Raw genomic sequence first — 22,873 nt, forward strand, 5'->3', positions numbered from 1 at the left:
GTACTACGGAGAGGTTACGATTGAGGGCAAAATCACCGAACATCCCACCCTAGATCTGCTGAACAAGACTGCCGTTTTTATCGACAATTGGATGTTCCAAGAGGCGTTTTTCCCGTATACGACCTTATGGCTAAGCAAGAAGGTTGGCCACCTAAGGCCGGAAGAGCGTTGATTCTTGCTCCAACTTGCGTATGCGATGGGTCTAAAGCAAACGTTTGCTGACCTGTCACGCGAAATAATTGCGCTTGAGCGGATTGAGGGTTCTGAGATATCAGAGCAAAAGAATGACCTTGATCTTCCCTCAGGCAAGGTGTTTGGTATGTAGACTTCTTGACAAGCCAGATCGGCGGATGATTCGAGCCGACGCAGATAGTCGTATAACCCATAGCTATGGTTTACCGGCAACGATCGGGCCTGGAATATTGCGCAGACTTTGCATTAACTGAACCCATGAGGCTAGACGACCACAATGGTCATTGCGCGATGCCTTATGCATGCAACAAGCTCCGCGACTTCATCCGGGAGTACGTCGAGGTACTGATAAGATGTGGTCTGGTTCCTGGAATACTCAGTTACTTGGACATTAACTATTGAGAGATCTCAAAACGAGTAGAGGTTCTTCCTTCGGTTATATACAACCGTGTCCATCCCGACTGCAAATGCCAGCATCACTATGGCATCGGTCAGACGAAGAAGGGTTAAAGATCAATTCAAAAACCAAGAAGTTTCTTTTCAAGGGCCAGGGGCATTGTGAGAAGCATACTGAGGACCTTAATTGACAATTCGATGGGAAGTGACATGTGACGAGAGTTTGCCTTGTGTTGTTCCAGCTTCCTCACTCTCAACTTCTCAACTCAACACCCCTCCACCTTCTTCAAATCGCCCAGGAACAATCCGTCGCTCAAAAAATTCATCCCCTATTACCATGGCTCTTGAAATAATTGACCCCGACGGAGACGTCCTCATTACCTGTGCCGGCACCGTCACCTTCCAAGTGTCTACCAAAGCACTCTCCCTCGCCTCGCCCGTTCTTCGTGGAATGCTCAAGCCTATATCGGAGGGTGGGTTGTTGATTAAAAGCGACTACATAAAGGAAGCCTCGTTGAACCTCCCACTAGATGATGCCGCAGCCTTTCGCCTGCTCTGCGAGGTTGCTCACCACACAACGCCCAGCTCGATTGCACCGCCGAGTCCCGAGTCCCTGAGGCACGTTGTCTCTATCACCCACAAGTACAACTGCGTCAATTCTATGAGAGACCGTGGTAGGATTTGGCTCTCCCACAAAAGAAAGGGGCTATCGAATGCGCACCTCTGGATATGGCTTCAATTTGCCTACTTACTCGACTTGGACAAACTGTTTTACCACACATCTCGTGACATTATTTGTGGTCACCGAGAAGATTTCCAGCACGGGGCTTATACAGTTGACACGAGCGAGGGACCTCTCCCAGAAAGAATATTGGGTTAGTCAGGCCCGTCATCCTTTTTGGAACTGCTCCTAGCTAACTGAAAGTCACGCCGATTAGAACTCCTCGAGGACTCCCAGAATTCTGTCAAGTGCAAGATAGACAAGGCCCTCATGGGGCTCATTTCGGACTTTTCCCAGTTCACCTGCGCCCCCGCGCAAGCTTTTGTCTGCGACTACGTCCGAAACCTGAAAGCCCTGAATCTTCTCCCGGGCTGCGATGACCTCGTAAGAATGGGCTTGTTGGATGTGGAGCAGCGCGCGGACGATTTAAAGGAGAGGGTTCATCACCATCCGGACAAAGATTGCAAATGCAGGAAATATGTGTGGCTGAGCAGTAAGGCAGATTTGTTGGCTCGTTTGGGCAAATGCCGCGAGGGAGTCGGTCTTTGTCTAGCGTGTGTTAAGTCCAGTCACTGTGAGAAGCATTCGTAAACTGGATCTCGAATAGGACTGAGCCTTGAATCATCATACCCCTTTGTCCCTAGCAAGACCTTCGTGGGCTTTTTCCTCTTCAAATGTATAGGTCAAGAAACGATTCTGATTCAATCATGATGATCGGATCACTATCTCCAATTCACTGGAAGGAAAGGTTTTTCTTACAACACCTGGGGTTTTGGTTCCAGTGAGAGTTTCTGTGATTGTCAAGGTGAATATTCCAAGCAGAGGAAAGAGGCACAGGATCTGAAGACCAGTATAAAAGATGTTCGTCTTCATTTTTCTTTCTTCGTTTGCCAATGGCATCTTCTTCTACAACGTACTTCTCTCAGATCTCTCTTCCTGAATTCCAATCGGCCACTGAAATCGAGCTCGTCGACCCCGGTGGAGATGTCATCCTCGAATGCAAAGAGTCGCGACTTCGCGTCTCTACCAAAGTGCTCTCTTTGGTCCCCCCAGTGTTCCGCGCAATGTTCAAACCATCTTTCCATCTTGGAAAGATGATTGCCCAAAAAAAGGCTGAGCCGCCCCTTCCGATCACCGCGTTACCAGACGACGACCCTGAAGCCCTCCGAATCTTCTGTAACATACACATCACCGCATGGATGAGGTTCCAACTGTTCTTATTGAGAGTAGTCTCAATGCATGTCGCGAAGCTATGTATGCTTGGGGTTGGTTTTAGGTTGAAAGACAAGTTGGAAGACAGTCTTGGGCAATGCTGTTTCGAGACCCATTGGAACATGGTCCTATTCACGTACGCGATGGACTTTAAGGATGATTTTCAGAAGAATTCTAGCAGACTGCTTATGAATTTACCAAGCCATTCTTGTATTGGGACTACGCTCTCAATAACTTGTACTTTATGCCCAAGGTGGTCTTAGGTTCGTCTCCTTATCCTAGTTCATCCAGAGATTTTCCGCTGACAAACTTGATTTCCAGAGAAACTTCACCGACTACAGCCCATACTCTACTCTACGACCGAGCATGCAATCATGAGTGCTACTGCCGTCATCAGCGCAAAAGGAGTCAAAGGCTGCAAGAACACCGAGCACTTCATCGGCTCATACTGCATGGCACTTTCAGCCAAGGGTATAATGCCCGTATTACCACACTTCCGAGATCAATCTTTCGTGCGTATATCGAACGTTGCGACTAGATTGTCATTCGACTCCGAAGCTTGCAATTACCATTGCTCACGGATCCAAGAGTGCGTGTGCAGGTACCGTGGACAAAAAGAAGTTTTTGGTGAGCCAGCTAGAGCAGGTTGAGGGGTATGCAGGCTTCGGAGTCTGTCCGGCTTGTGTCAAAGGCGAATCATGTTTCCGGGACTGCAACCCAGGCGGCCCTGTAAGTATAACGTTTTATAGACCGCGCATGGGAAAGAAGGCGCCGATGATGGTGGCGTTTGAATCGGGGTGACTCTGGTTCCAATTCGCACGCGCTCGATGCACGGCGAGCAGACTATTTTGACCATAAGCATGTCAACAGCTTGCCCCGTTTGTCCCTGATGTATTTAGTTAGTTTGAGCTATGTCATTCCATTTTGATGTTTTCGACCCAATTCAGAGGTTGAACCTCGAGTACGGAGTAATTGCCGTAGATAAGCAGCATGGATGGGTTGGCCAGACGGAACCCGTTACCTCGCGCAGTATCATAAGGAAACCCATCCCGATTGACTTACAGTTAAATACCCCCTCACTCTCTCTCGCAGCTGGAGTCAGCAATCAAGTAACCATCAAAATGGACGTAACGATCATCGGCTCCGGCGTCATCGGCCTTCTATCCGCCCTTGTCCTCACAGACGCACGATACAGGGTAACCATCATAGCCCGCGACCTACCCGGCGATGAGAACCAGAATTGGGCTAGTCCTTGGTACCATCCTGAACACTCCATTGCTTTGCATCTGAAGTCTGACTATTATGTTCGTCCAGGGCCGGCGCAGGCTTCCTCCCGCACCCCGAGACCAAAGACCAATCTCTCCCAACCGAGTCCTTTAAATACTACTGGGCTCTCGCGCACAGGGATCCCACGAGCGGAGTGCAGGTCCTCAAAGCAACAGAGTACTTCGACGACCGCTCCGACGACAGCAGCATCTGGTACAAAAATATCGTCCCTGGCTACCGCCGCCTTGGAGAAGATAAGCTCTACCCCAACGCCAAGATCGGGTTTAGCTATCAGACAGTCGCAATTAACCCCTCTGTATTCCTTATCTGGGTGAAGAAGGGTTTGGAGAAGAGGGGCGTGAGGTTTATTCGGAGGGAAGTTAAGTCCTTTGCAGAAGCAACGAAAATGGTCAAGACTGATGTCCTTGTGAATGCTACGGGGCTTGGAGCAAAGGAATTAGCTGGTGATAACGATGTCGTTCCCATTCGTGGCCAGACGATCTTTATGAAGACAGACTTTGATGAGATTGCGATTTTCCAGGGGTCGCATTATACGTATGTTTTTCCCTAGGATGTTTAGTGGTGGTGCGATTGTGGGTGGTGTGAGTCAGGAGGGGAATTGGGACCGTGAGGCGGATGAGGCACTACGGCCAGAGTTTCTTCGACGGGCGAAGAAGTTTGACCCTGGGCGATTGGACAGTCTCGACTTGGAGAAAGATGCGAAGAGAGACATTGTGGCGTTTAGACCGGGGAGGAAGGGAGGGTATCGCCTTGAGGCCGAGGGGAATGTTGTGCATGCCTATGGCTTTGCCGGTCTTGGGTATGTGTATAGTTATGGAGCGGCCTTGAAAGTTCGAGAGCTGGTTGAGGAGGTGCTTGCACCGCGAAGTCGGCTGTAGTCTGGTGCTCCATGTCGGAGATCTATAACCATGTCTGAGCAATATGGTGGTTTATGCCATATTTATGCGGTGACTTCCGTCTATGTTATGCAAGTGTTATACATTACTTAGTAAGCGATGTCTTCCTTGTTGAGGAAGGAGCTTCCGATCACGTGCATGGCGGGGGCTGTTGCTTCCGGGCAGCCAAAGTACTAGACACAATTGTCTCATCTCAACGCCTCGCTAGAATGAAGAAGCGATCAAAACCGCGTCGATCGCACACACTGGGAAGTTGTCGGACCTGCAGGCGTCGTCATGTACGCTGCGATGCCAAGCGCCCGTCCTGCGAGACCTGCTCTACCCTAGGCTTGCAGTGTGAAGGATTCACGGACGACATCGAATGGTCGCCAGGGACTTCAAATAAGGATGGCCTCGTTGCCAGCTTTGGCATTCGACGTCAATTGTTAACGGGTGAGGCGTTCTGTTTATGGGAGAGAGTGAGTCCTGCTAATGTCTGCAGAGGAGGATAAACTGTCTATGGGCTCGGCACTTAGCAAAGGGCTGTTCTTGAACTCGGTTGACGCATCCCTTGAGGCGATTGATTCACGGTCTGATACGCTTCCTCGGTCACATCAAAGCGAGGCCAGGGTTGGTCCTTTTGCAGTTCTTCAATTGTCAGGGAAGTTGCAAGCAGCGAATAATGCAGGTGCGCCTGCCGCAGGACAATTGGACCAGAACACAAACATACCACCGGCGACAGCAAATATACAAGCCGTTTTGGAAGCTCCTACTCCTACCATTGATGATTTTCTACAGTGGACTGACTTTCTGGATTTCGGGAACAACTTTCCATCGGGTTCTGAATTTGCCCTCGACTGGAGCTTCCCTCAGTTCCCCGACCCTTTCCCAGATGGATCATCTGTGCAACACTTGACCTTCAACGGAGGAAACATTCAGCAATTTCCATCACAGACGGTGCTCCGCGAGACGTCGTTTCCTGGCCAGGGGGCGTCTCCGGGTTTACTCGAGCTCGCTCCCCAGCTATTGCGGAATTTCGAGCAGAGTGTCATTCCACAGATGACGGTTACGCCGTTGATCAGAAAGTCTCCTTGGGAAGTTGTGAATATGTCTGCAGCCCTTCATACACTTGGTTCTTTGACTGTGGGGGAACCCGACTCGATCTCCTATGCCCGACGAGCTCATATCTATTCCATCCTTGCATGCTCGGCAACCGATTTGGCAGCGGAATCCAGGGGCGGCGCTTCGATTACACCAGCGACGGACTGGATGAAAATCGCCGAACGATATTATGAGGAAGCGAAGATTCAAATGAAGGGCTCGCTGCGCCATGAGATTGCTGGTCCCGGGAAGGCGAAACTCAAAGATCAGCTAATGGCGCTGTTTGGGATGACGGAGTTTGCAGTAAGGCCAAGGCTTTCATACCCGGCTTGTTTCCCAGTTGCCCGTGATTTTCTGATTAGACATAGATTTTCAGCGGTCAAGATATAGATGCGAGACATTACCTTGTCGATGCGGAGCGCCTTCTTCGTCTTCGTCTCCTGCCTAAACCGACGGTATCACGGAAGTTGCGCATTCTAATAAACGTATATTGCTGGCTGCGCATCATGAGCGAGAGTACTTACGTTCTACATGAATATACCCTGTCGAGCCAACATCAGCAGGCCTTAAATGCGTTTTTCCAGGCCCAGCGCTCGCGTGACCAGGACACCCGCTTGGACGATTTTCGTCATATACAAACTTCCGAGCATGACCTCAATATTGACGAACCAAAAGCCCGACGACTTGATATCACCGACATTCACCTGCAGGACTCGCGACACTCTGATGAGACCTTGGGACGACAGGTGTACGGCATCCCAGAGACTTGGCTCAGCCTGCTGTCCCAGACCACTCGCTTAGCCAACGTTATGGAAGTAGTCAAGGGTGAAACAACTCAGGATAGTATGTTGAACTCAAGTATTCATTGTGATTTGGAAGAGCGCGCCTCGCGCTTAGAGACCGTTATTCACTCTTTCAGCGCTCGTCCTATTGAATCAGACTACCCGGCTGAGCAAGCTTCGAAATATCGCCTAATCATGGAAACATTCAACTCGGCGCTGCTAGTGTTCTTCTATCGGCGTGTGCGGCGAGTTCATCCAGCTATATTGAGGAGAGAGATTGACAAGGTTATTCTGGCATCATCCCAGCTGCATGCCACTCTGGACGAGAAAGAAACTCTCGGTCTGGGAACGCTGTGGCCATTGTTTGTAGCTGGGTGTGAAGCAACAACTCGAGACCAGCGCGACTGCATCATGCAATTATTGGAGAAGGCGAAGCTCAAAAGCGGGCTTGCACCTTCCGAAAGAGCAAAGGACATCCTCTCCGAAGTCTGGAAAAGGCAAGATGGGCATTCGGCTGTTAATCGGCGTGATCGACTGCCGACCTGGATGGACGTCTGCAAGGAACAGCACATCTGGCCAATGTTTTGTTGACGTGCATTAGGTATTTCGACCATGATCGCACGTCATGCCGAGGCGGAACATAATTCAAGCTTATACATGGAATCAGTGCACTGGCCATCAGGCAACAGCTGGGGATGCCACATCCGCGTTGACAGCCGAACAATTACGGCAAAACATCGGAAAGTCAAGCCACTGGAAGAAGAGCACGAGTCGCGCACGAACAGCACGAAATCCTTGAAGTGCTGGAGCCCCACGAGACCCGTTCTCCAAGAGCAGCCCAAGACGACTCCAAGATTTCCCCAAGACCCCAAGGTGTCGCCCATGGGTCCAAAAAAGGAAATTGGTGAAGAAAATCCCGTAACGGCGCGGAGTCTCCACACTCTAACGCCGGACTTTACCCCAGAATTGGACAAGGATTGGAAGTTGGGGTTCGGATTGTGGACTCCCTGACTCAGGGTCAGATACTTTCTGCAGAATCACATAGGACGTCATTGTCTCTTCCACACTTGGCGGCCATTAACCGGTTTTACCCCGAGCGCGGTATAAGTATTGAAATCAAGCTCGTCGGCTGGCGGGCCGGAGGATTCAAGCCGCCTCAGCACGTCAAAATGTTGCTTAAATCAATTGTTGGAGGTTCTGCCTTGGTTTCTCTTGCTGCGGCCGCACCAGCTGGTGTTGCTGCACCAACGGCAAATGTCCTTAACGGCACCTATGCCGGTGCGACAAATGCACACTTCGGTCAGGACCTGTTTCTGGGTATCCCTTACGCGCAGCAGCCGGTCGGAAACCTGCGCTTTGCGCTGCCCCAATCTCTGAACGAGACATGGAATGAGGAGCGAGAAGCCAAGGCGTACTCTGACATCTGCGTTGGTTATGGAGTAAGCTTTCATAAACATGGCATGGACTGGATGACCATGCTAACCATTGCAGACCGATTCAATCTGGTATCCTCAATCGGAAGCCTGTCTGACACTGAATGTCGTTCGTGACTCATCTGTTGACGAGGACTCGGCTCTCCCAGTCGGTCTTTGGATCCACGGTGGTGGGTTCTACCAGGGCTCTGGTGCTGATCAGCGGTACAATATGTCCGCCATTGTCGCCAATGCTCACCGAATTGGTATGTCTCATTACGATTTTTGTTTTTTAAAATGGAACAACTGACAAGTCAGGTAAACCATTCATCGGCGTAACGATCAACTACCGTCTGTCGTCCTGGGGTTTCCTTCACTCGCAAGAGGTGACCGACGCCGGTGTCACGAACCTCGGTCTTCGTGATCAACGCTTGGCCCTTCAATGGGTTCAAGAAAACATTGCGGCATTTGGTGGGGACCCCACAAAGGTCACAATTTTCGGTGAATCTGCTGGTGGCATGTCCGTCGGTGACCATCTCATCGCCTACGGTGGCCGAGATGATGGTCTCTTCCGCGGCGCCATCATGCAGTCTGGCGGTTCAGTTTCAGCAAGCCCCGGAAATACCTCAGAGTACCAGAGCCAGTACGATGATGTCGTCGAGAAGGCTGGCTGTACCGGTGCCTCGGACACGCTGCAGTGTCTAAGAGAGGTCCCATTTGCTGAGCTCAACGCCATCTTCAACGGCACTGGTGGTAACCCTGCTTATGGGTTCTCACCTTCGGTTGACGGTGACTTCCTTCAAGAATGGGGAAGCACGCAGCTTGACAAACAGGCTTTCGTCAAGGTCCCCATTATTGCCGGAACAAACACCGACGAGGGCGCATCTTTCGGTCCGACGGGGATTAACACTACAGAGCAGTTCTATTCCTACCTGACTGGTAAGCTTGGTCCCGTTACTTACCGAGCTCTGAACTAACGCGACCCAGGCAACCAATCTGGTTTCAGATACCCACCAGCTCTGGCTCGCGAAATCCTAGACCTTTACCCCGACGACCCATCCCAGGGTATCCCCGAATTCCTCGGCGACCAACGCATCCCCTCAAAGGGCCTTCAATGGCGCCGCACATCCGCTTACGCAGGCGACTACAGCATGCATGCCAACCGCCGCCGTCAATGCGAGGCGTGGGCTGAGTCTGGTACCCCAGCCTACTGCTACCGCTTCAACATGCGCGGCGGCGACGTCCCCTGGATCGGTGGCTCGCAGCACTTTACAGAGGTTGCATTCGTGTTTAATAACATTGAGGGATGGGGATACCACTATGGTAAGCCGTTTGATGGCCTGCCGGAGAGTTATAAAGAGCTTAGCATACTTGTGTCGAGTATGTGGGCTTCTTTCATTCATGACCTTGACCCGAACAGTGGCATTGATCAGGGTGAGGATGTTTACTGGGAGGGATACAGTGTTGAGGAGCCCGTGGATTTAGTCTTTGATGCCAATGTTACGAGCTACAATGAGCCGGATACATGGCGGAAGGAGGGGATTGATTTCCTGAACTCTATTGATAAGCTTATGTGGCGATGATTGACGGGAGCATAAAGGATTCATCAATGATGTTTCCCATACTCAGTCCTTAGCTGCCCCTTGCTCACACACAACATCATGATAGTGAACAAATCAACATCAATAACTATCCTGATCATTCCAATATAAGGTCCCAGAATGAACCATCGGCCCTCGCGCCTCCATCTCCCACCCAAACTTGATCTTGACCCACTGCATAAAGTGGGCAGCGACTTTGATGTGCCCGACGTCGGTGGGGTGCCACTGCGGTGCTATATCATTTGCTTGTAGTATGCCTGAGGTGTCGAAGTAGTGTACGAAGTTTCCATCCCTGGGGCTGGTTGATTGGAAGTGCTCAACAACGGCTTTTATCTCGTCGACGTATAACGGGCCTTGTTCATATGTATTTGTTGTTTCGGACCAGCCGAAGCCGCCCCAGAGGGACTGCGTCCTTAGTATACCTAAAGCTCCTGAGGGGAAAGTGGTTTGACACTCACCATGAGAACAACCTGTGCATCAGGCCAGATGGCATGGAGATGTTCCACAAGCGTCACATAGTCATTATAGTAATCTTGTCCTGGAACATTATTTGCAGGGTTATTATCGTTCGTTCCAATGTTGATGACTACTAGGTCTGCGGGCTGTTGGGAGCTGAAGTCCCAGTCTGGAGGGTGTTCGCCGTAGATTTCGTAGGCGCGAGGGGATGTATCAGCTGTACGGTAGTATTGGTAGCTCTGTTTTTCCTTAGTCCATTGGAAAGAGAGTGGCTAGGGTGCGCATGTACCTGGCCTCGTGGATTTCCCCAGCAGTTTTTGTCGTGGAGGCAGATGCCTGGGTAGGCCTGAACTCTTGTCAGCCACGATGTTGAGTCCAAGATGATCGGGGAGACAGGCTGTTATAGAGTATTCCACATTCCCTAGTCCGGCGGCAAAGAGATACGCCCAGGATGAAAGACCCTCGTAGGTTGCGAAGTCGCCCGAACTCAACCTGAGAGGTTCAGTAGCCACGCTGGAGATTCATGTTGACACATACGAGTCACCGATGATCTCGACCATCTTGGGAAATGATTCAACTTTGTAGATGGCAGCATCAGACGCAACGGCTACGCTAGATAGTTGAACTGTATGCGATATTAGCAATGGTCTGGTCATCGGGAACAAGACTGCCGTATCCATAGGCCCAGTTCGTCACTACTATAATTAGCGGTTGCAGGTCTAGTATCAGTCGCAATTACCATTACCTCGAAGTTCAAACGTCCTTCTCACGGAGGCATCTGTCATGTTCAGTCCCTCTACCCACGGTCCTGCAAACTCGTACGCATCGTTCGCTGTAACGTTCGCGAACTGCCAGTCCAGTCCGGCGATTCTACCAAGTCTTAGCCCTGAGTAACAAGACACATATCCGTGGATAGCAGCTCACCGGTATGCAACTAGGACACCATCCGATGTATGCTCGCCGAAGCTGAGTGCCAACTAGGAGTACTGTCAGTTCCCATCCAGGTCCATGTGTTCCGAAACGCAAATGGTACCTTTTCCCCTGTGAACCCGAATTTGACGCCCGCAGTCCTGCGTTTCTTAGCCACCAACTCTGGCAAGCTGCATCTGAAGACTTACGACCACCCTTTAAATCGTTAGTCATACAGTTCGACCTTTAATATAAAGAATAAATTTCACAAGAGATATGCTTGTCATCCCAACGCCCCTTGTAGGATATGTCCTCCGCAACGGCATCATACACATTCCAGCTATCATCAAATCCGGATTCGAGAAGAGGTGCTTGTCCAGGGTACGGATTCAGCCTCGGCTGTCCATTCTCAAGGATTGTCGCAGTGACAAAGGATATCCCTAGTAATACGGGTACGAGAATGCGAAACATAATGATTTGCGCCTGGGGTTGTCGTGATGGGACATACTGGCCTACGGGTTTACTTATATATGGGAGGGGCGGACATTGAGCTTTAATCTCCGAAGTAATTTAGGAAGGTGCAGCAACTCATGAGCTCTATCTACTTGCAGGCACTACCAAGAGCTAGATGAGAGGAGATGCAAGTGTGGCTGTTCGGAGCTTCCTCCGTGCCGTTTAGGGCTGCTCTTGCCTTGAAGACACCTAGAAATATCATTCGTAGAGACAAGGGCGTTGCCGGAGGAGTCAATTGTCTCGGTTGCCATGCTTCTTTTGCGGATGAGATGCACCATTTGAACTGGTGGATGAGGGTGAATTGAAACGGTAGAGGAGTGAGAAAAGATTTCCAGAAATATTGCGGTACCTAAATAAAGGTTGGTAGCTGCGGCTTCTGAAAGGTTAAACCTATACAAGAGAAACCATTCAAAGAATGAACTTTATCGTGATGTGAATGAAAGGGAAATGATGAACTTATTTACCAGTGACATAAGAGAATAATTGGAGATAGGTATAGTAGTAGAACTTTCTTTATCAGTTTTTCAAAAACTCTCAGTGTACCTTGTTGCTTTACTCATACCCCAATCACGTCCCAACATGGAGCCTGGTTCCTGGGCGTGTGGCCGGTACATACTATGCATTCTAGGAAGTCCAATGCATTGACATTAGACCCCCTGAGAGGTTGATTGCAGTTGGTCCGGTGCTTGTATGCAAATATCCCGAGTAACCAAAGCCATAAAACGAGATCGGGATTGTGTCTTCAGTCAACTTTTTCACTCTCTGCTGGATGTTTCACGCACTTCTAATGTTAATGTTATACACGCCAGTCAAAACAGCCCTAAAAATACGCGTACAAGAATGCGAAACATAATCGGGGACCAAAATGATAGATAGCAGACATGCTTCATGTCCAGTGCGACATGTTGCTCTTCTACTTTATACGATGATGCGGAACCATGGACGGACCTCTAATCTCCGGATTCTTATTCTTTAGGAAGGTACTTGAAAACAATATCAATTTCATATTGGCAGACACGGTCGAGCCCAGTTAAAGAGGCACAAGTAGTGGTCGTTGGAGTTTCCTCTGTTCTGGATATGGCGGGCATGCTCTAGGCCGGAAGGTGGTGCAATGCACCTCACTTTCCTTCCAACATCCAGCACAACTACCTCATCAGACGCTCCCATTTTGAAGCCCTCTCGGATGCTTCTGACAACTTTGGTTTTTTACACAGGCCAGGCAAAGCCCGTCAAAACCACCAATACACCCCTTGAGCTCCTTCAACAAATGCCTCTTCATATCAAAGTCTTTGTACCCTGAACATGGGCACTCGGTCGCCCATAGCCCAATCCGTCTACTGCAGATTCCCTCTCCTTGAATGGTGACTCGGGGAATTCTGTTTCCTCAATCATCTGGATCAGCTGTCCAGGTGACATGTGAGTGTGGGTACCCTCGTTCGGTACACCAGGGAGAATACCCAGCTTCAGCAGCGTATGGGTATACGTAGCAATGGCCATAGCCAATCTGTTGCACGATGAACGATTGTTCATGGTGTCATCCCAAGGAATCGTCGAGCGTCTGGTAGTCAATTTGACCACCGCGTCCATAAGCGCAGCGTGAATCTTGCGCTTCGTACCATCGCGTTGCATCCCAAGATGATCCAGCACATCAAACGGCAGAAATGCCATATTATCAAGCGCATACTTCCACGAATGAAACGACTCGCAATATCCGCTCCCCCAAGGCCCAAATTCCATCAACACCCCCGAAAGCGTCGAGAATTCCTTCCCGTAGTCCATCGCATACGTGAATAGCAGTCCCCGCCAGCAGTCCTCTACGCTGAGACGCTTTTGGTCTTCAAATGCCCTCAACCACATTCGACCGCGGTCAGCGAGGGCCACTTGACAATTGTACTTGTCTATGAATATGGCCATGTTGTGTAAGACCTCTGGTTCTAGCGTTTCAGGTACAAGATTCAGTTTGTGGTGCGCTATGTTTGCGAAGAGGCGCAATGTTGAGGAATTATCGGCTGGAAGGGAGATGACTGGGGTCTGGCTGGTGGTCTCCCCGTTGGCCGATGACGCTGCTGCTAAGGTATTTCCCTCCGCGAAGTTTGACTCGAACATTGCTTTGAAAACGGGCGAGGCGAGTGACAGTGTACTTGTAGAGACAAAGAAATCGTACCCCGGAGCAGTCAATCATGGCGTTGCCGCAAGGGTCAATCGTTTCGGTTTCCATGGTTGAAGAGTAGGGTATGGGGTAGAGCGAATGGAAGGAATTTGGCAAAAGTTCCACAGTAAAGACAGGTGTCTGCCTTGCTTGGTGATCTGCCTCTCTTATATATTCAAGAGAATCTAATTATAGATCAATATCTCCCATTGTTCACTACATGAAGAATAGTCAATGTTTATTGACCGTAATTAAACTAAAATCCAGTTAGTGAAGAAGCTCTATATCATAAAGCACTCCATCATCAAGGTGAAACTGTCCATGACATTTTTTCAAGGATGCAAACCCATAAACCCTTCCTCAATATACTCGGTACAATGAAGAGACATCACCAGGGAAACATGCTATATGTGGATATCTGCCTTTTTACCTATTTACCGATATCTATGCGGCTCTTCTACTGGTAAGGAATACCGACGGTCTGGAAGAGCTAAGGATATTGAAATAAAGCATGATATCATGCTCTCCAAAAAAAAAGGTACATCAGTGGTATAGCCCATAGACCGAGTGAGCTCGGCAGATAACATTGCTAAACTTCTCACGAGGCCGACTCACATGTACAGACTTGGAGGTTCCCCAGAGACGTTAAAACGCGCAGATGAGGGTTAACCAAACGGCGGAATATCAGAAGGACAGCGAGGTCACTCGTGGTCGGGGGTCAGTGATACTACAGACTAGAACACTGCAAGATAATGTAATGGCACCGGAATATGGAAAGGATAGACCCAGGTACACTCTTTCTCATGGAAGTTATGATAATCTTTCACATGCACCATGCACTTATGGGTACTAGGGCTAGATAACGAGCGTAGAAATTATGATACTACGCATGAGGGCTTCGAAAGTCCTCGACCTGTGGATTTCAGACGTAACTTTGCAATGCACTTCAGTTCTAGAAATTAGCATACACGAACCTTCCTTCCTTTCACTTGGTACCCACTGACTGTGCTTGCTCAGAGTGCTGCTTGCATGTCTCCTGCTTGATACAAGCTACGCAAAGACCAGGTTCCTGTTCTATGCACTTGTTGAGCTGTTCTATGAGATATTTCTTTGGTTCAATGGCGCTGAGGTTTGCGCAGCAACAGTTGCTATAAAGTCCCCTGGAGCTGGTGACAGGGCAATAGCTATTCTGCACGAACTTTGTGAGCGACGACTTCCGTATGACGTCTCTGATTGCAACAACAGAGCTCAATACAGGATCGTCTCCCAATGGCACTACACCCAGTCTTGTCAGTATCCGTATGTATGTACCGATAAACAACGTGATTTTGCTGCACTCATTGAAACCGCTCCCAGTGTCTCTTTCAGCATCCGCCCGGTGAACAAGGCTTGTTATGGCAGCGATGACACTGCGCGATAGAGCTTCTCGTCTGTCGTCCAGTTGGTCTGAGGAAGCCTCGTAAGCAATTGCAAGTGGGCTTTTATGGTATCAGGGGCAGCACAGACCAAGAACAGCCTCAGGCAAGAATGCGATGTTCTCAACAGCATGCCGCCACGTACGAAACCTCATTTGAGTGGTGGTCAATAATTTAATGGAATACCTGGTGAAGCTTGACCGGTCCTCAAAAGCATACGCCAATAGCATGGCGCTCCACAGGTCCTCTGGTGATTTCGGGGCCTCGTCATGAACTCCGAGATTTTCAATCCACTTCTCAGCAAGAGGACCGATGGCTTCGGTACAATTGTACTTGTCAATGAATTGAGCAATTAGGCTTATCCGTTTAGCGTCGAGCTGTGTAGGAACAAGAGCGAGCTTGTGATGCGCTATGTTGCAAAAGATGCGAAACGCCTCTGGATCATCATCCGGTAGGGAGATAACAGCGGTCTTCGTCTTGTCTGAAGCATCCCTGACGGCCAACCCCTCGCTGAAACGCGGCTTGAACATGGCCCTGAACACCGGAGAAGCAAGGGAGAGAGCAAGTGTCCAAACGCGGAACGTAACGCCGGAGCAATCAATGATCGCGTCGCCGTCGGCATCGATAATCTCGGTCGCCATGATACAAGAGAGTGGCTTCTTGTCGTTGCTTCACTCTGCGTCGGCTGATCAAATACAAGACAATAGAGCGAGGAGAGATCATGTTTCGGATGTCTGTTAGAAATGATCGGTCATGTTCTCCGTCCTGCAGTTCCGAGCCAGAGAGATATAGGCTTTCACTACTGGAAATAACTTCCTACCTTGATCCGCACTTGTTGCCTTCATGAATTCCTATATCATATATCCAAAACACGGTATTGAAGCTTGTCAACGGTGAAAGAATAACCGGATATGGGGCGCTGCTTGGGGCGCTGCATGCTGCAAAGGATTGTTGTCCTCGGAATAACGAAGCTGCTCCAATGCGTGCCAAAAGAGAGTCAACAAAAGAAAAAGACAACCAGATAGGAAAAGGAGGGTAAAAGAGCATGGGAGGAAAAGAGGAAGAGGGGACTTTCTCGTGATCTTCTTGGGGGCAGTCAAGGCAAGAACGATCCATTTTATGAGGCCGCCAAAGTTCCGATTGAGAAATGACATTCTGTAGGTACTGGGTACCAAGTATACACATAATCAACCTCAGGAGAGTACTACCTCTACACAGAGTGACATGGAAATCTCATGATTAGACAATATATAGACAGATTCCACAGCTTTCACCTACCCACCACGCATTACAACACGGCACAAGTACAAAACTACCCTTTAGAGATACATAGAACCGACTTGCGGTACCTCTCTACGCACGTCCAGAGCTCTCCCCATTCTCACCCTTCAGCTCCCTCGTAGTCTCAGTAAGATGCTCCACGTTCTCGGCATGCGGCTTTGTCTCTGCGCGCACCTCAGGCGTCGAGGTGTCCACAGTCTCGTACAGCTTCGGCATCGGCTCTAGGCGCTGCCTGAGGACCCAGGTTCGGAAGTGCCAGACGGCATTCTTGAGCTGGTATGCTGCATGATGGCGCGTAGAGACCGAGAATACTCTGTCCAGTTCCTCGAGGGTGAGTTCTATAGAAGTCAGTATGCAGAGTTCAATAAACAGAGAGAGTGCACCAGATGTTTCTATCGTAGAGGGGCCTTATCACGTGACACATAGCCAATCACATATGGTCAGGCTTGATCACAGCTTGTCACATGTTGTTATGTCCAAGGTCACCTGATATGGCATGCCCAACCAACCCCCCCCAAAACATATGCACAACCCCATTTCTGTCAAAGCAAGAAGGCAAGGGCCCGACATACCCTTTGTTTCTGGAACAAACAGCAGAACCAACCACCAGCCTATCGCACACCAAGCGGCGTACCATCCAAAGGCACCCTGCGGCCTGAAGGCTCTCTCCAGCATAGGCCAGGTAAACGACAGGATAAAGTTAAAGCACCACGTCGTAGCCGTCGCCCAGGACATGCCAACTTCTCGTACATGTAGTGGGAATGCCTCGGCGGAGTATGTAAACGGTACTGGTCCTTCTCCAGGTGAGTAAAAGACCTCAAACAGGTACATGCCCGTCGTGACCATTGCAACTCGTTTCCTGCTATTCTCAATCTCGTCTTCAATCCAGAAGGAGAATCCAGTCCATAGCAAGAAAATTGCTAGCCAGGGGAACGTAAATAGTAAGAGGTTTCGCCTTCCCCAAGTGTCTATGGTCAAAAATGCCGGCAAAGCGAATACCCAGTTCAATATACCCGTTCCCATGGATGCCAGAAGCGCCTCTTGCGTAGAATAACCCGAATTTTGGAATATGCTGCTTGAATAGTAAGCGATAAGGTTGACTCCGCAAAATTGTTGTAGAAACATAACAATCCAGCTAGCAAGAGTGGCGCGACGGTTGCGTGGAACGGTGAAGAGCTCGAAGAACATGGTAAAGAAGTTCTTCCCTTTGTTGACTTTGCGCTCGAGCTCAACGCCAACATAGGCATAGTAAAGGTCGCGCGCAGCTTGCAAGTCTGTGTTGCGAAGTCGCTGGAAGGACTTGTAAGCACTAGGGATCTTGTTGTGTTCAATGAGCCAGCGAGGGGATTCGGGACAGAAGTAGACCTGTGCACAGACGAATATCGGGAGCACGACAGTGCTGCCAAGCATAAGACGCCAGCTCAGGTCTTCCTCTAAGCCCATGAAGGCGACACCCATGATATTACCTGTGTATGTCAGCACATAATCAATATTGTGGCCAGCGGGACATACCTAACATGATACCGAAGGCGGTCCAGACTTGCCACTGCATCACGAGAGCACCTCGAATAGATGCCGGAGCACATTCAGCAGCGTAGACAGGAACAGTAGATGACTTGGATCCAATACCAAGACCCAGGACGAAGCGAGCGATGAAGAGATTGACCCATGAGTTTGCAACACCTTCCCAGATAGAAGCCACCGCCGCTATCACGCAGGAGATGAATATCGTCCCTCGTCGCGCAAAGTATCGATTCATCGGCTCGGTCAGCCAGCAGCCAATGATGGCACAGGCTAGATAAGGTGCGCCGACCACCAGGCCGGTGATGTTGTCTTGCATTTGGGGAGAGAAACGATCGGATTCAATACCAAGGAGCTTGTCTAGTTAGTCACGTGGTATCTGTATAGAAGTAGCACGACGAACCTTGGGGTAAATAATGACAGCACCATTGTTGGCGGTCTCATCCATTCCTTGCACGGCAGCGGCCATAGAGCACATAGCTAACCATAAGTTTTTGACTCGGTAATGATGATTCTCAATGGGTTGAACATACTCGCCATGAAGAACAGCATCCAGGGCTGCGACCATTTGTGAGTCGTCTCCCGTCGTAAAGCTTCTTTCTCATCCTCAGTCAGCTCGGGCAGAGACTCGGCTACCGCTGGGTTCTGGGAGATGAGAGCGCCCTTGCGGAAGAGCTCCTTGTGCTCGCTCAGGCCATTTCGTTGACAGAATAGATCAACGTCGTCGAAAAGCACATCTCGGGGAACGCCCGCAAGAGGGTTTTCAAAGATCTTGTTCAACTTGTTGCGATCCTGGCCCTCAATGTCATAGATGCCATGAGACTTTGGTTTCTCGTTGTGTTCAATGCTAGGCTGCCTAGCATCCTTGCTGCTAGCAGAAGAATGGGCGCGGTCATCCATTTTTGTACGAGCAAAAAACGACTACCCTCAGGAAGTTTCTGGATGGGAAAAACAACTCGAGCAGGGATGTAAGACCACGGGACGGACGGCATTTATCTGTCGATTGCCCGGGGGCATCTGGAGTGCGACCTCCTTCGGATTATGCCGCCACGCCATGACGACGCACGCAAATGACAGGTGGGCGTTTGGTGATTCGATGCGCATTGTCGCATCACTACCGTTGTTGGAACAGAGGAAGGACGCCGGCAGAGAAACGGCCGAAGGTGGAAAGGTTTGAGGAGTCCGGGGATGGGTGGTCTGGCCTATCAGGGCTAACATTTCCCCATGGGCAAGTCATCTGAATGGGGCCCCAGATCTGGAGAAGAACCTAAGTCACCAAGAAAAGTTAAGACTGGTCAAGAATCCTTGGAGATGCTTGTCCCTCCTATTCCGCCCCCAAGCCCTGCACCATCCTTAACGAAGGTGGTCAAAAACGCTATTGGACGCACGACCAAGGATCGTCCGGTTTTCAGGCAGCGCCATTGATGGTCGTCTTTGCTTCAGAGTTCAATGTGGGAAGATGTCGCGCTGTCCAGACCTCGTTCTTTTTGCGCGGAACCCCCGGTACTCCCGTTCCATATCCACAAAGTAAGACTTCCACCCCAGATGACCTGACTTGAACATCAAAACCCCGTTGTAGTCTAACCCCACGGGATAATTCCATTGGCAAGGGATGTTCGAGAGAACCTCGCCAAGAGGAGGATCTGGAGAGCTTCCCAGACTAGGAATGATGGTCAACGTCAGCGGCTTCGGTTCCCTGGTTATAAGTGCGCCTTTTAAAGTCTTATCGCAGCAGAGCTCGTGTCAGACTGTCGGTGCTAGCATTGGCACACGACATTTGCGAAGTGACAACATTCGTAGCCGCATAGCCGAACATATTGCAAGCCCATCGTTTTGTTATAGGATGATGGCGTTCGGAGAATTGTCCGATGATCGGCGTTGCACCCCCAGTCCTTGGGTTCATCAACCACCCGCGCCCGCCTCCGCACTACTCTCTAGCTGTCGCACGATATAGCACCGGGTCATCCTTCACGGAGGGAAAAGTCTGCAGTGATATGGGCATGACTCGCGATCGCAACCGGGGAATGCGGAGGCCCGGACTGTGGTGAACTGACAGGTGGAGCGACCGTTGAAATCCGTCCGTGAAACGGGCATGGCCATGCTCCATAGACTGAAGTCGAGGCTACCGAACGGTGGCAAGTATATGCAAAGTTGACTGCATTGGGTTCGAGGTGTTCGTTCCGACCGTGGCTTAATTCGTCGGACAGTTGTGGAAAGAGAGAGAGCTGGAGTGTGAGACGGGAAGACTTGCTCCAGAAGTCCAGAGTCCCCGCGTCCTACAAGCAGGCGGCGGCCTGTCTAAAGCTCGGGGCACTAGTCCCATTTGCCAAGACCATTTTTGAGCGCTAAGCCCACTATGGAGTAGCCGCTTCTTTAGCATGCTCCGAGCCGAGGTCTTATATTGGTGTACCAGATTCTGCACGTTAACTCTTCCCAGGCTTGATGGATTTTGCAGAGGATGAAACCAGGTTCGCAAGTTGGTCATGGGAGTCCCGCCTGATGCATATATCCGGGTTAAAAGGAAGGCGCGATCGATGACAGCGAGCGGTGCGTGTGCGGCAAGAACGTCTGGGGTTTCTTTCATTGATAGATTGTGTCAGAATATATAGAAACCACACCAATTTCAAAGGTCACGGAGGTTTTCTATCAGACTGGCCACTGGCCTGCAATTCACGCAGCGCTTGTAACAAACCCCACTCTGCTCTCTCATTTTCTCAGTACAAGTGAGCTTCAGAACGTGCAACAGGAAAAAAGTCGCTAAAAGACCCGCAGATGTTGTGAGACAAAAATAAAAAACTTTCAACACAAGTTGAACATCATGAATACTACGCCCATGGCCAAAGACTAGTAAAGACCAGCTGACTGAGAGATTTGCTAGACTTCCACATCACTCTTGGAGTTATTGTCAACTGATGGATCATAGAGAATATTAATTGAGATGGATCGATCAAAGGCAGGGAAGGTGGGAAGAATTACTCAAAAGAGGTCTACTCTTTACAACATTCAGGAAGAAAGTTCAGATAAAATCATCAAATTAACTATAGTACATATGACAGATAAGGAAATCATAAGCTGATATCATATCGTAACGCGTCATCGTAATCGCTCAAAAGCAAGGAACATCGACATCGGCATAGGCAACTAGCCAGTCTCATCGAAAAGCAATTCTCATCACTCAGTGGAAGTTACCAGAGCGCATCTCACGATCACCTTTCTGGGCAATAACATCATTCCTCGCAACTCCCTCCTCATGACCGAAAGCCCGATCAACAGCAGCGCCCATCCCACCGCGCAGAGCCTCGCCCATGCCCTATTAGCAGGTTAGAATTCTAGATCCCCTGGGTGCGGGAGGCAGGACTTGCGTGGATCTCTGCCGCGGCGCCCTTGACGCCGGAGCCAACGTTCTCGCCATTGCGGGTCGAGTTGGACGTGCCCGTTGCGTAGTCGGTGTGCGTGCTGTTGGAGGCTGTGGCGGGGGTGTGGCTGACGCCGCCGCCGGTGCCGTAGGTGTTGGATGTGCCTGTTGCGTGGCCGGAGCCGGCATGCGGGGTGGTCGAGTTCTGGCTGGACTTCATTTGGCCCGTTGTGCTGTCGACGCGGGGGTCGAGCTTGTTGAGGAGGTTCGAATTGTGGACCTTCTCGTGGTGGCCGATGTCCGTTGCTCCGGTGTGGCTGGTGGTGCCAGTGGTGGCGCCGGTGTGAGTTCCGTGAGTACCGGTGTGGGTGGTGCCAGTAGTGCCGTGGGTACCAGTGGTACCGTAATCAGCGCGGCCATCACGGTCAGAATCGACGCGAGGATCAGTCTTGTTCATCATGTTGGAGTTGTGAGGGCCAGCGTTGTTAGAGCCGTGGGCGGTGGTGGTGCCAGTAGTACCGGCGTGAGTTCCGTGAGTACCGGTGGTGTTGTGGGTGTAGTCAGCGCGGCCATCACGGTCAGAGTCGACACGGGGGTCGGCCTTGTTCATCATGTTGGAGTTGTGGGGACCGGCGTTGGTGCTGCCAGTGTGGCTGCCAGTGGTGCCAGTGGTGGCGCCAGCAGTGTGAGGGCCAGTGCCAAAGTGAGCATCCTCAAAGGTCTTGGTAGAGGTGCTGTCGCGGTGGCTTCCAGTGAAGTTGGCGCCAGGAGCAGTAGGACCAGTGTGGCCAGTGTTGGCATGGGGAACCGAACCGTGGTGCGAGCGGCTGTTGTCAGAGTCGACGCGAGGGTCAAGCTTGTTCATCATGTTCGAGTTGTGAGGACCAGAGGTGGTGTTGGTGCCGTGCTCATGGCCGTAGCCGGTCGTGCCAGTAGTACCAGAGCCATATCCGGTGGTGTTGTGCAGACGGCTGTTGTCAGAGTCAACACGGGGGTCGGTCTTGTTCATCATGTTCGAGTTGTGAGGACCAGCAGTCGTGTTGGATGAGCCGTAGCCGGTGTTGTGCAGACGGCTGTTGTCGGAGTCCACACGGGGATCAGCCTGGTTCATCATGTTGGAGTTGTGTGGGCCAGAGGTGGTATTGGAGTTGTAGCCGGCGTTGTGCACACGGCTGTTGTCAGAGTCAACACGAGGATCGGCCTTGTTCATCATGTTCGAGTTGTGAGGGCCGGATGTGGTGTTGGACGAGCCGAAGCCAGTAGTACCAGTGGTACCGTGTGTCGAGGTACCGTGCGTCGAAGTACCAGTGTAGCCAGGGCCAGCACCGCCAGAGGCAAAGCGGCTGTTATCGCTGTCCACACGGGGATCGGCCTTGTTCATCATGTTGGAGTTGTGAGGACCAGAGGTCGTTGAAGAGCCGTACTCGTTGCCGTAGCCCGTAGTACCGGTGGTGCCAGTAGTACCGTAGCCAGCATTGTTGTGGCCAAGGGTGTTGCCGTGTGTTGTGCCAGCGCCATACTGAGAGTTGCTAAGGTCGGAGTCGACACGGGGATCCACGGTGTTGGCCATGTTGGAGTTATGGGGGCCAGCGTTGGTGGAAGTGTTGTAGTTGTTGTAAGAAGACATATTGAAGTATTGCTTTGTTGATTTTTGTTGTTCTGATGGATTGAGCTTAAGGGGGTGGTGTAGATGCT

General features: G+C 50.6%; 9 protein-coding genes across 9 annotated transcripts; 4 read left to right on the top strand and 5 right to left on the bottom strand.

Moving 5' to 3' along the window:
• Positions 1-925: 925 nt before the first annotated feature.
• Positions 926-1,900, top strand: BDV14DRAFT_201874 (uncharacterized protein; the record flags this gene model as incomplete). Its single annotated transcript, XM_073773868.1, has 2 exons — positions 926-1,463; positions 1,527-1,900. The coding sequence occupies 2 exons, from the start codon at positions 926-928 to the stop codon at positions 1,898-1,900; spliced, it is 912 nt and encodes a 303-aa protein (XP_073626424.1).
• Positions 1,901-3,583: 1,683 nt separating this feature from the next.
• On the top strand, positions 3,584-4,805 carry BDV14DRAFT_176591 (FAD-dependent oxidoreductase). The gene is made up of 2 exons (XM_073769274.1): positions 3,584-3,775; positions 3,835-4,805. The coding sequence occupies exons 1-2, from the start codon at positions 3,643-3,645 to the stop codon at positions 4,356-4,358; spliced, it is 657 nt and encodes a 218-aa protein (XP_073626425.1). The 5' UTR covers positions 3,584-3,642; the 3' UTR covers positions 4,359-4,805.
• A 108-nt stretch (positions 4,806-4,913) lies between these two features.
• BDV14DRAFT_209963 (Zn(II)2Cys6 transcription factor) lies at positions 4,914-7,173 on the top strand (the record flags this gene model as incomplete). Its single annotated transcript, XM_073775780.1, has 3 exons — positions 4,914-5,136; positions 5,186-6,087; positions 6,153-7,173. 3 exons carry the CDS (start codon positions 4,914-4,916, stop codon positions 7,155-7,157), a joined length of 2,130 nt encoding a protein of 709 aa, XP_073626426.1. The 3' UTR covers positions 7,158-7,173.
• A 562-nt stretch (positions 7,174-7,735) lies between these two features.
• BDV14DRAFT_190938 (Alpha/Beta hydrolase protein) lies at positions 7,736-9,561 on the top strand (the record flags this gene model as incomplete). Its single annotated transcript, XM_073771421.1, has 4 exons — positions 7,736-8,005; positions 8,058-8,244; positions 8,297-8,917; positions 8,966-9,561. The coding sequence occupies 4 exons, from the start codon at positions 7,736-7,738 to the stop codon at positions 9,559-9,561; spliced, it is 1,674 nt and encodes a 557-aa protein (XP_073626427.1).
• Positions 9,562-9,660: 99 nt separating this feature from the next.
• BDV14DRAFT_201876 (SGNH/GDSL hydrolase family protein) lies at positions 9,661-11,415 on the bottom strand (the record flags this gene model as incomplete). The annotated part of the gene is made up of 10 exons (XM_073773869.1): positions 9,661-9,984; positions 10,038-10,274; positions 10,325-10,381; positions 10,452-10,527; positions 10,573-10,660; positions 10,775-10,905; positions 10,960-11,012; positions 11,069-11,105; positions 11,154-11,160; positions 11,214-11,415. The coding sequence occupies 10 exons, from the start codon at positions 11,413-11,415 to the stop codon at positions 9,661-9,663; spliced, it is 1,212 nt and encodes a 403-aa protein (XP_073626428.1).
• Positions 11,416-12,732: 1,317 nt separating this feature from the next.
• BDV14DRAFT_201877 (uncharacterized protein) lies at positions 12,733-13,371 on the bottom strand (the record flags this gene model as incomplete). The annotated part of the gene is made up of 1 exon (XM_073773870.1): positions 12,733-13,371. The coding sequence occupies one exon, from the start codon at positions 13,369-13,371 to the stop codon at positions 12,733-12,735; it is 639 nt and encodes a 212-aa protein (XP_073626429.1).
• A 1,724-nt stretch (positions 13,372-15,095) lies between these two features.
• BDV14DRAFT_201878 (BTB/POZ domain-containing protein) lies at positions 15,096-15,662 on the bottom strand (the record flags this gene model as incomplete). Its single annotated transcript, XM_073773871.1, has 1 exon — positions 15,096-15,662. The coding sequence occupies one exon, from the start codon at positions 15,660-15,662 to the stop codon at positions 15,096-15,098; it is 567 nt and encodes a 188-aa protein (XP_073626430.1).
• A 628-nt stretch (positions 15,663-16,290) lies between these two features.
• Positions 16,291-18,885, bottom strand: BDV14DRAFT_90296 (sugar porter family MFS transporter). Its single transcript, XM_073777818.1, has 5 exons — positions 18,357-18,885; positions 18,227-18,303; positions 17,815-18,178; positions 16,875-17,768; positions 16,291-16,640 (listed from the first exon to the last, which is right to left on the bottom strand). The coding sequence occupies exons 1-5, from the start codon at positions 18,721-18,723 to the stop codon at positions 16,375-16,377; spliced, it is 1,968 nt and encodes a 655-aa protein (XP_073626431.1). The 5' UTR covers positions 18,724-18,885; the 3' UTR covers positions 16,291-16,374.
• Positions 18,886-20,838: 1,953 nt separating this feature from the next.
• On the bottom strand, positions 20,839-21,632 carry BDV14DRAFT_176602 (uncharacterized protein). Its single transcript, XM_073769275.1, has 2 exons — positions 21,186-21,632; positions 20,839-21,133 (listed from the first exon to the last, which is right to left on the bottom strand). The coding sequence occupies exons 1-2, from the start codon at positions 21,396-21,398 to the stop codon at positions 20,999-21,001; spliced, it is 348 nt and encodes a 115-aa protein (XP_073626432.1). The 5' UTR covers positions 21,399-21,632; the 3' UTR covers positions 20,839-20,998.
• Between the last annotated feature and the right edge of the window lie 1,241 nt (positions 21,633-22,873).

This window comes from Aspergillus stella-maris, assembly GCF_047715825.1.
Source record: "Aspergillus stella-maris strain CBS 113639 unplaced genomic scaffold BDV14scaffold_41, whole genome shotgun sequence".
Classification (NCBI taxonomy): domain Eukaryota; kingdom Fungi; phylum Ascomycota; class Eurotiomycetes; order Eurotiales; family Aspergillaceae; genus Aspergillus; species Aspergillus stella-maris.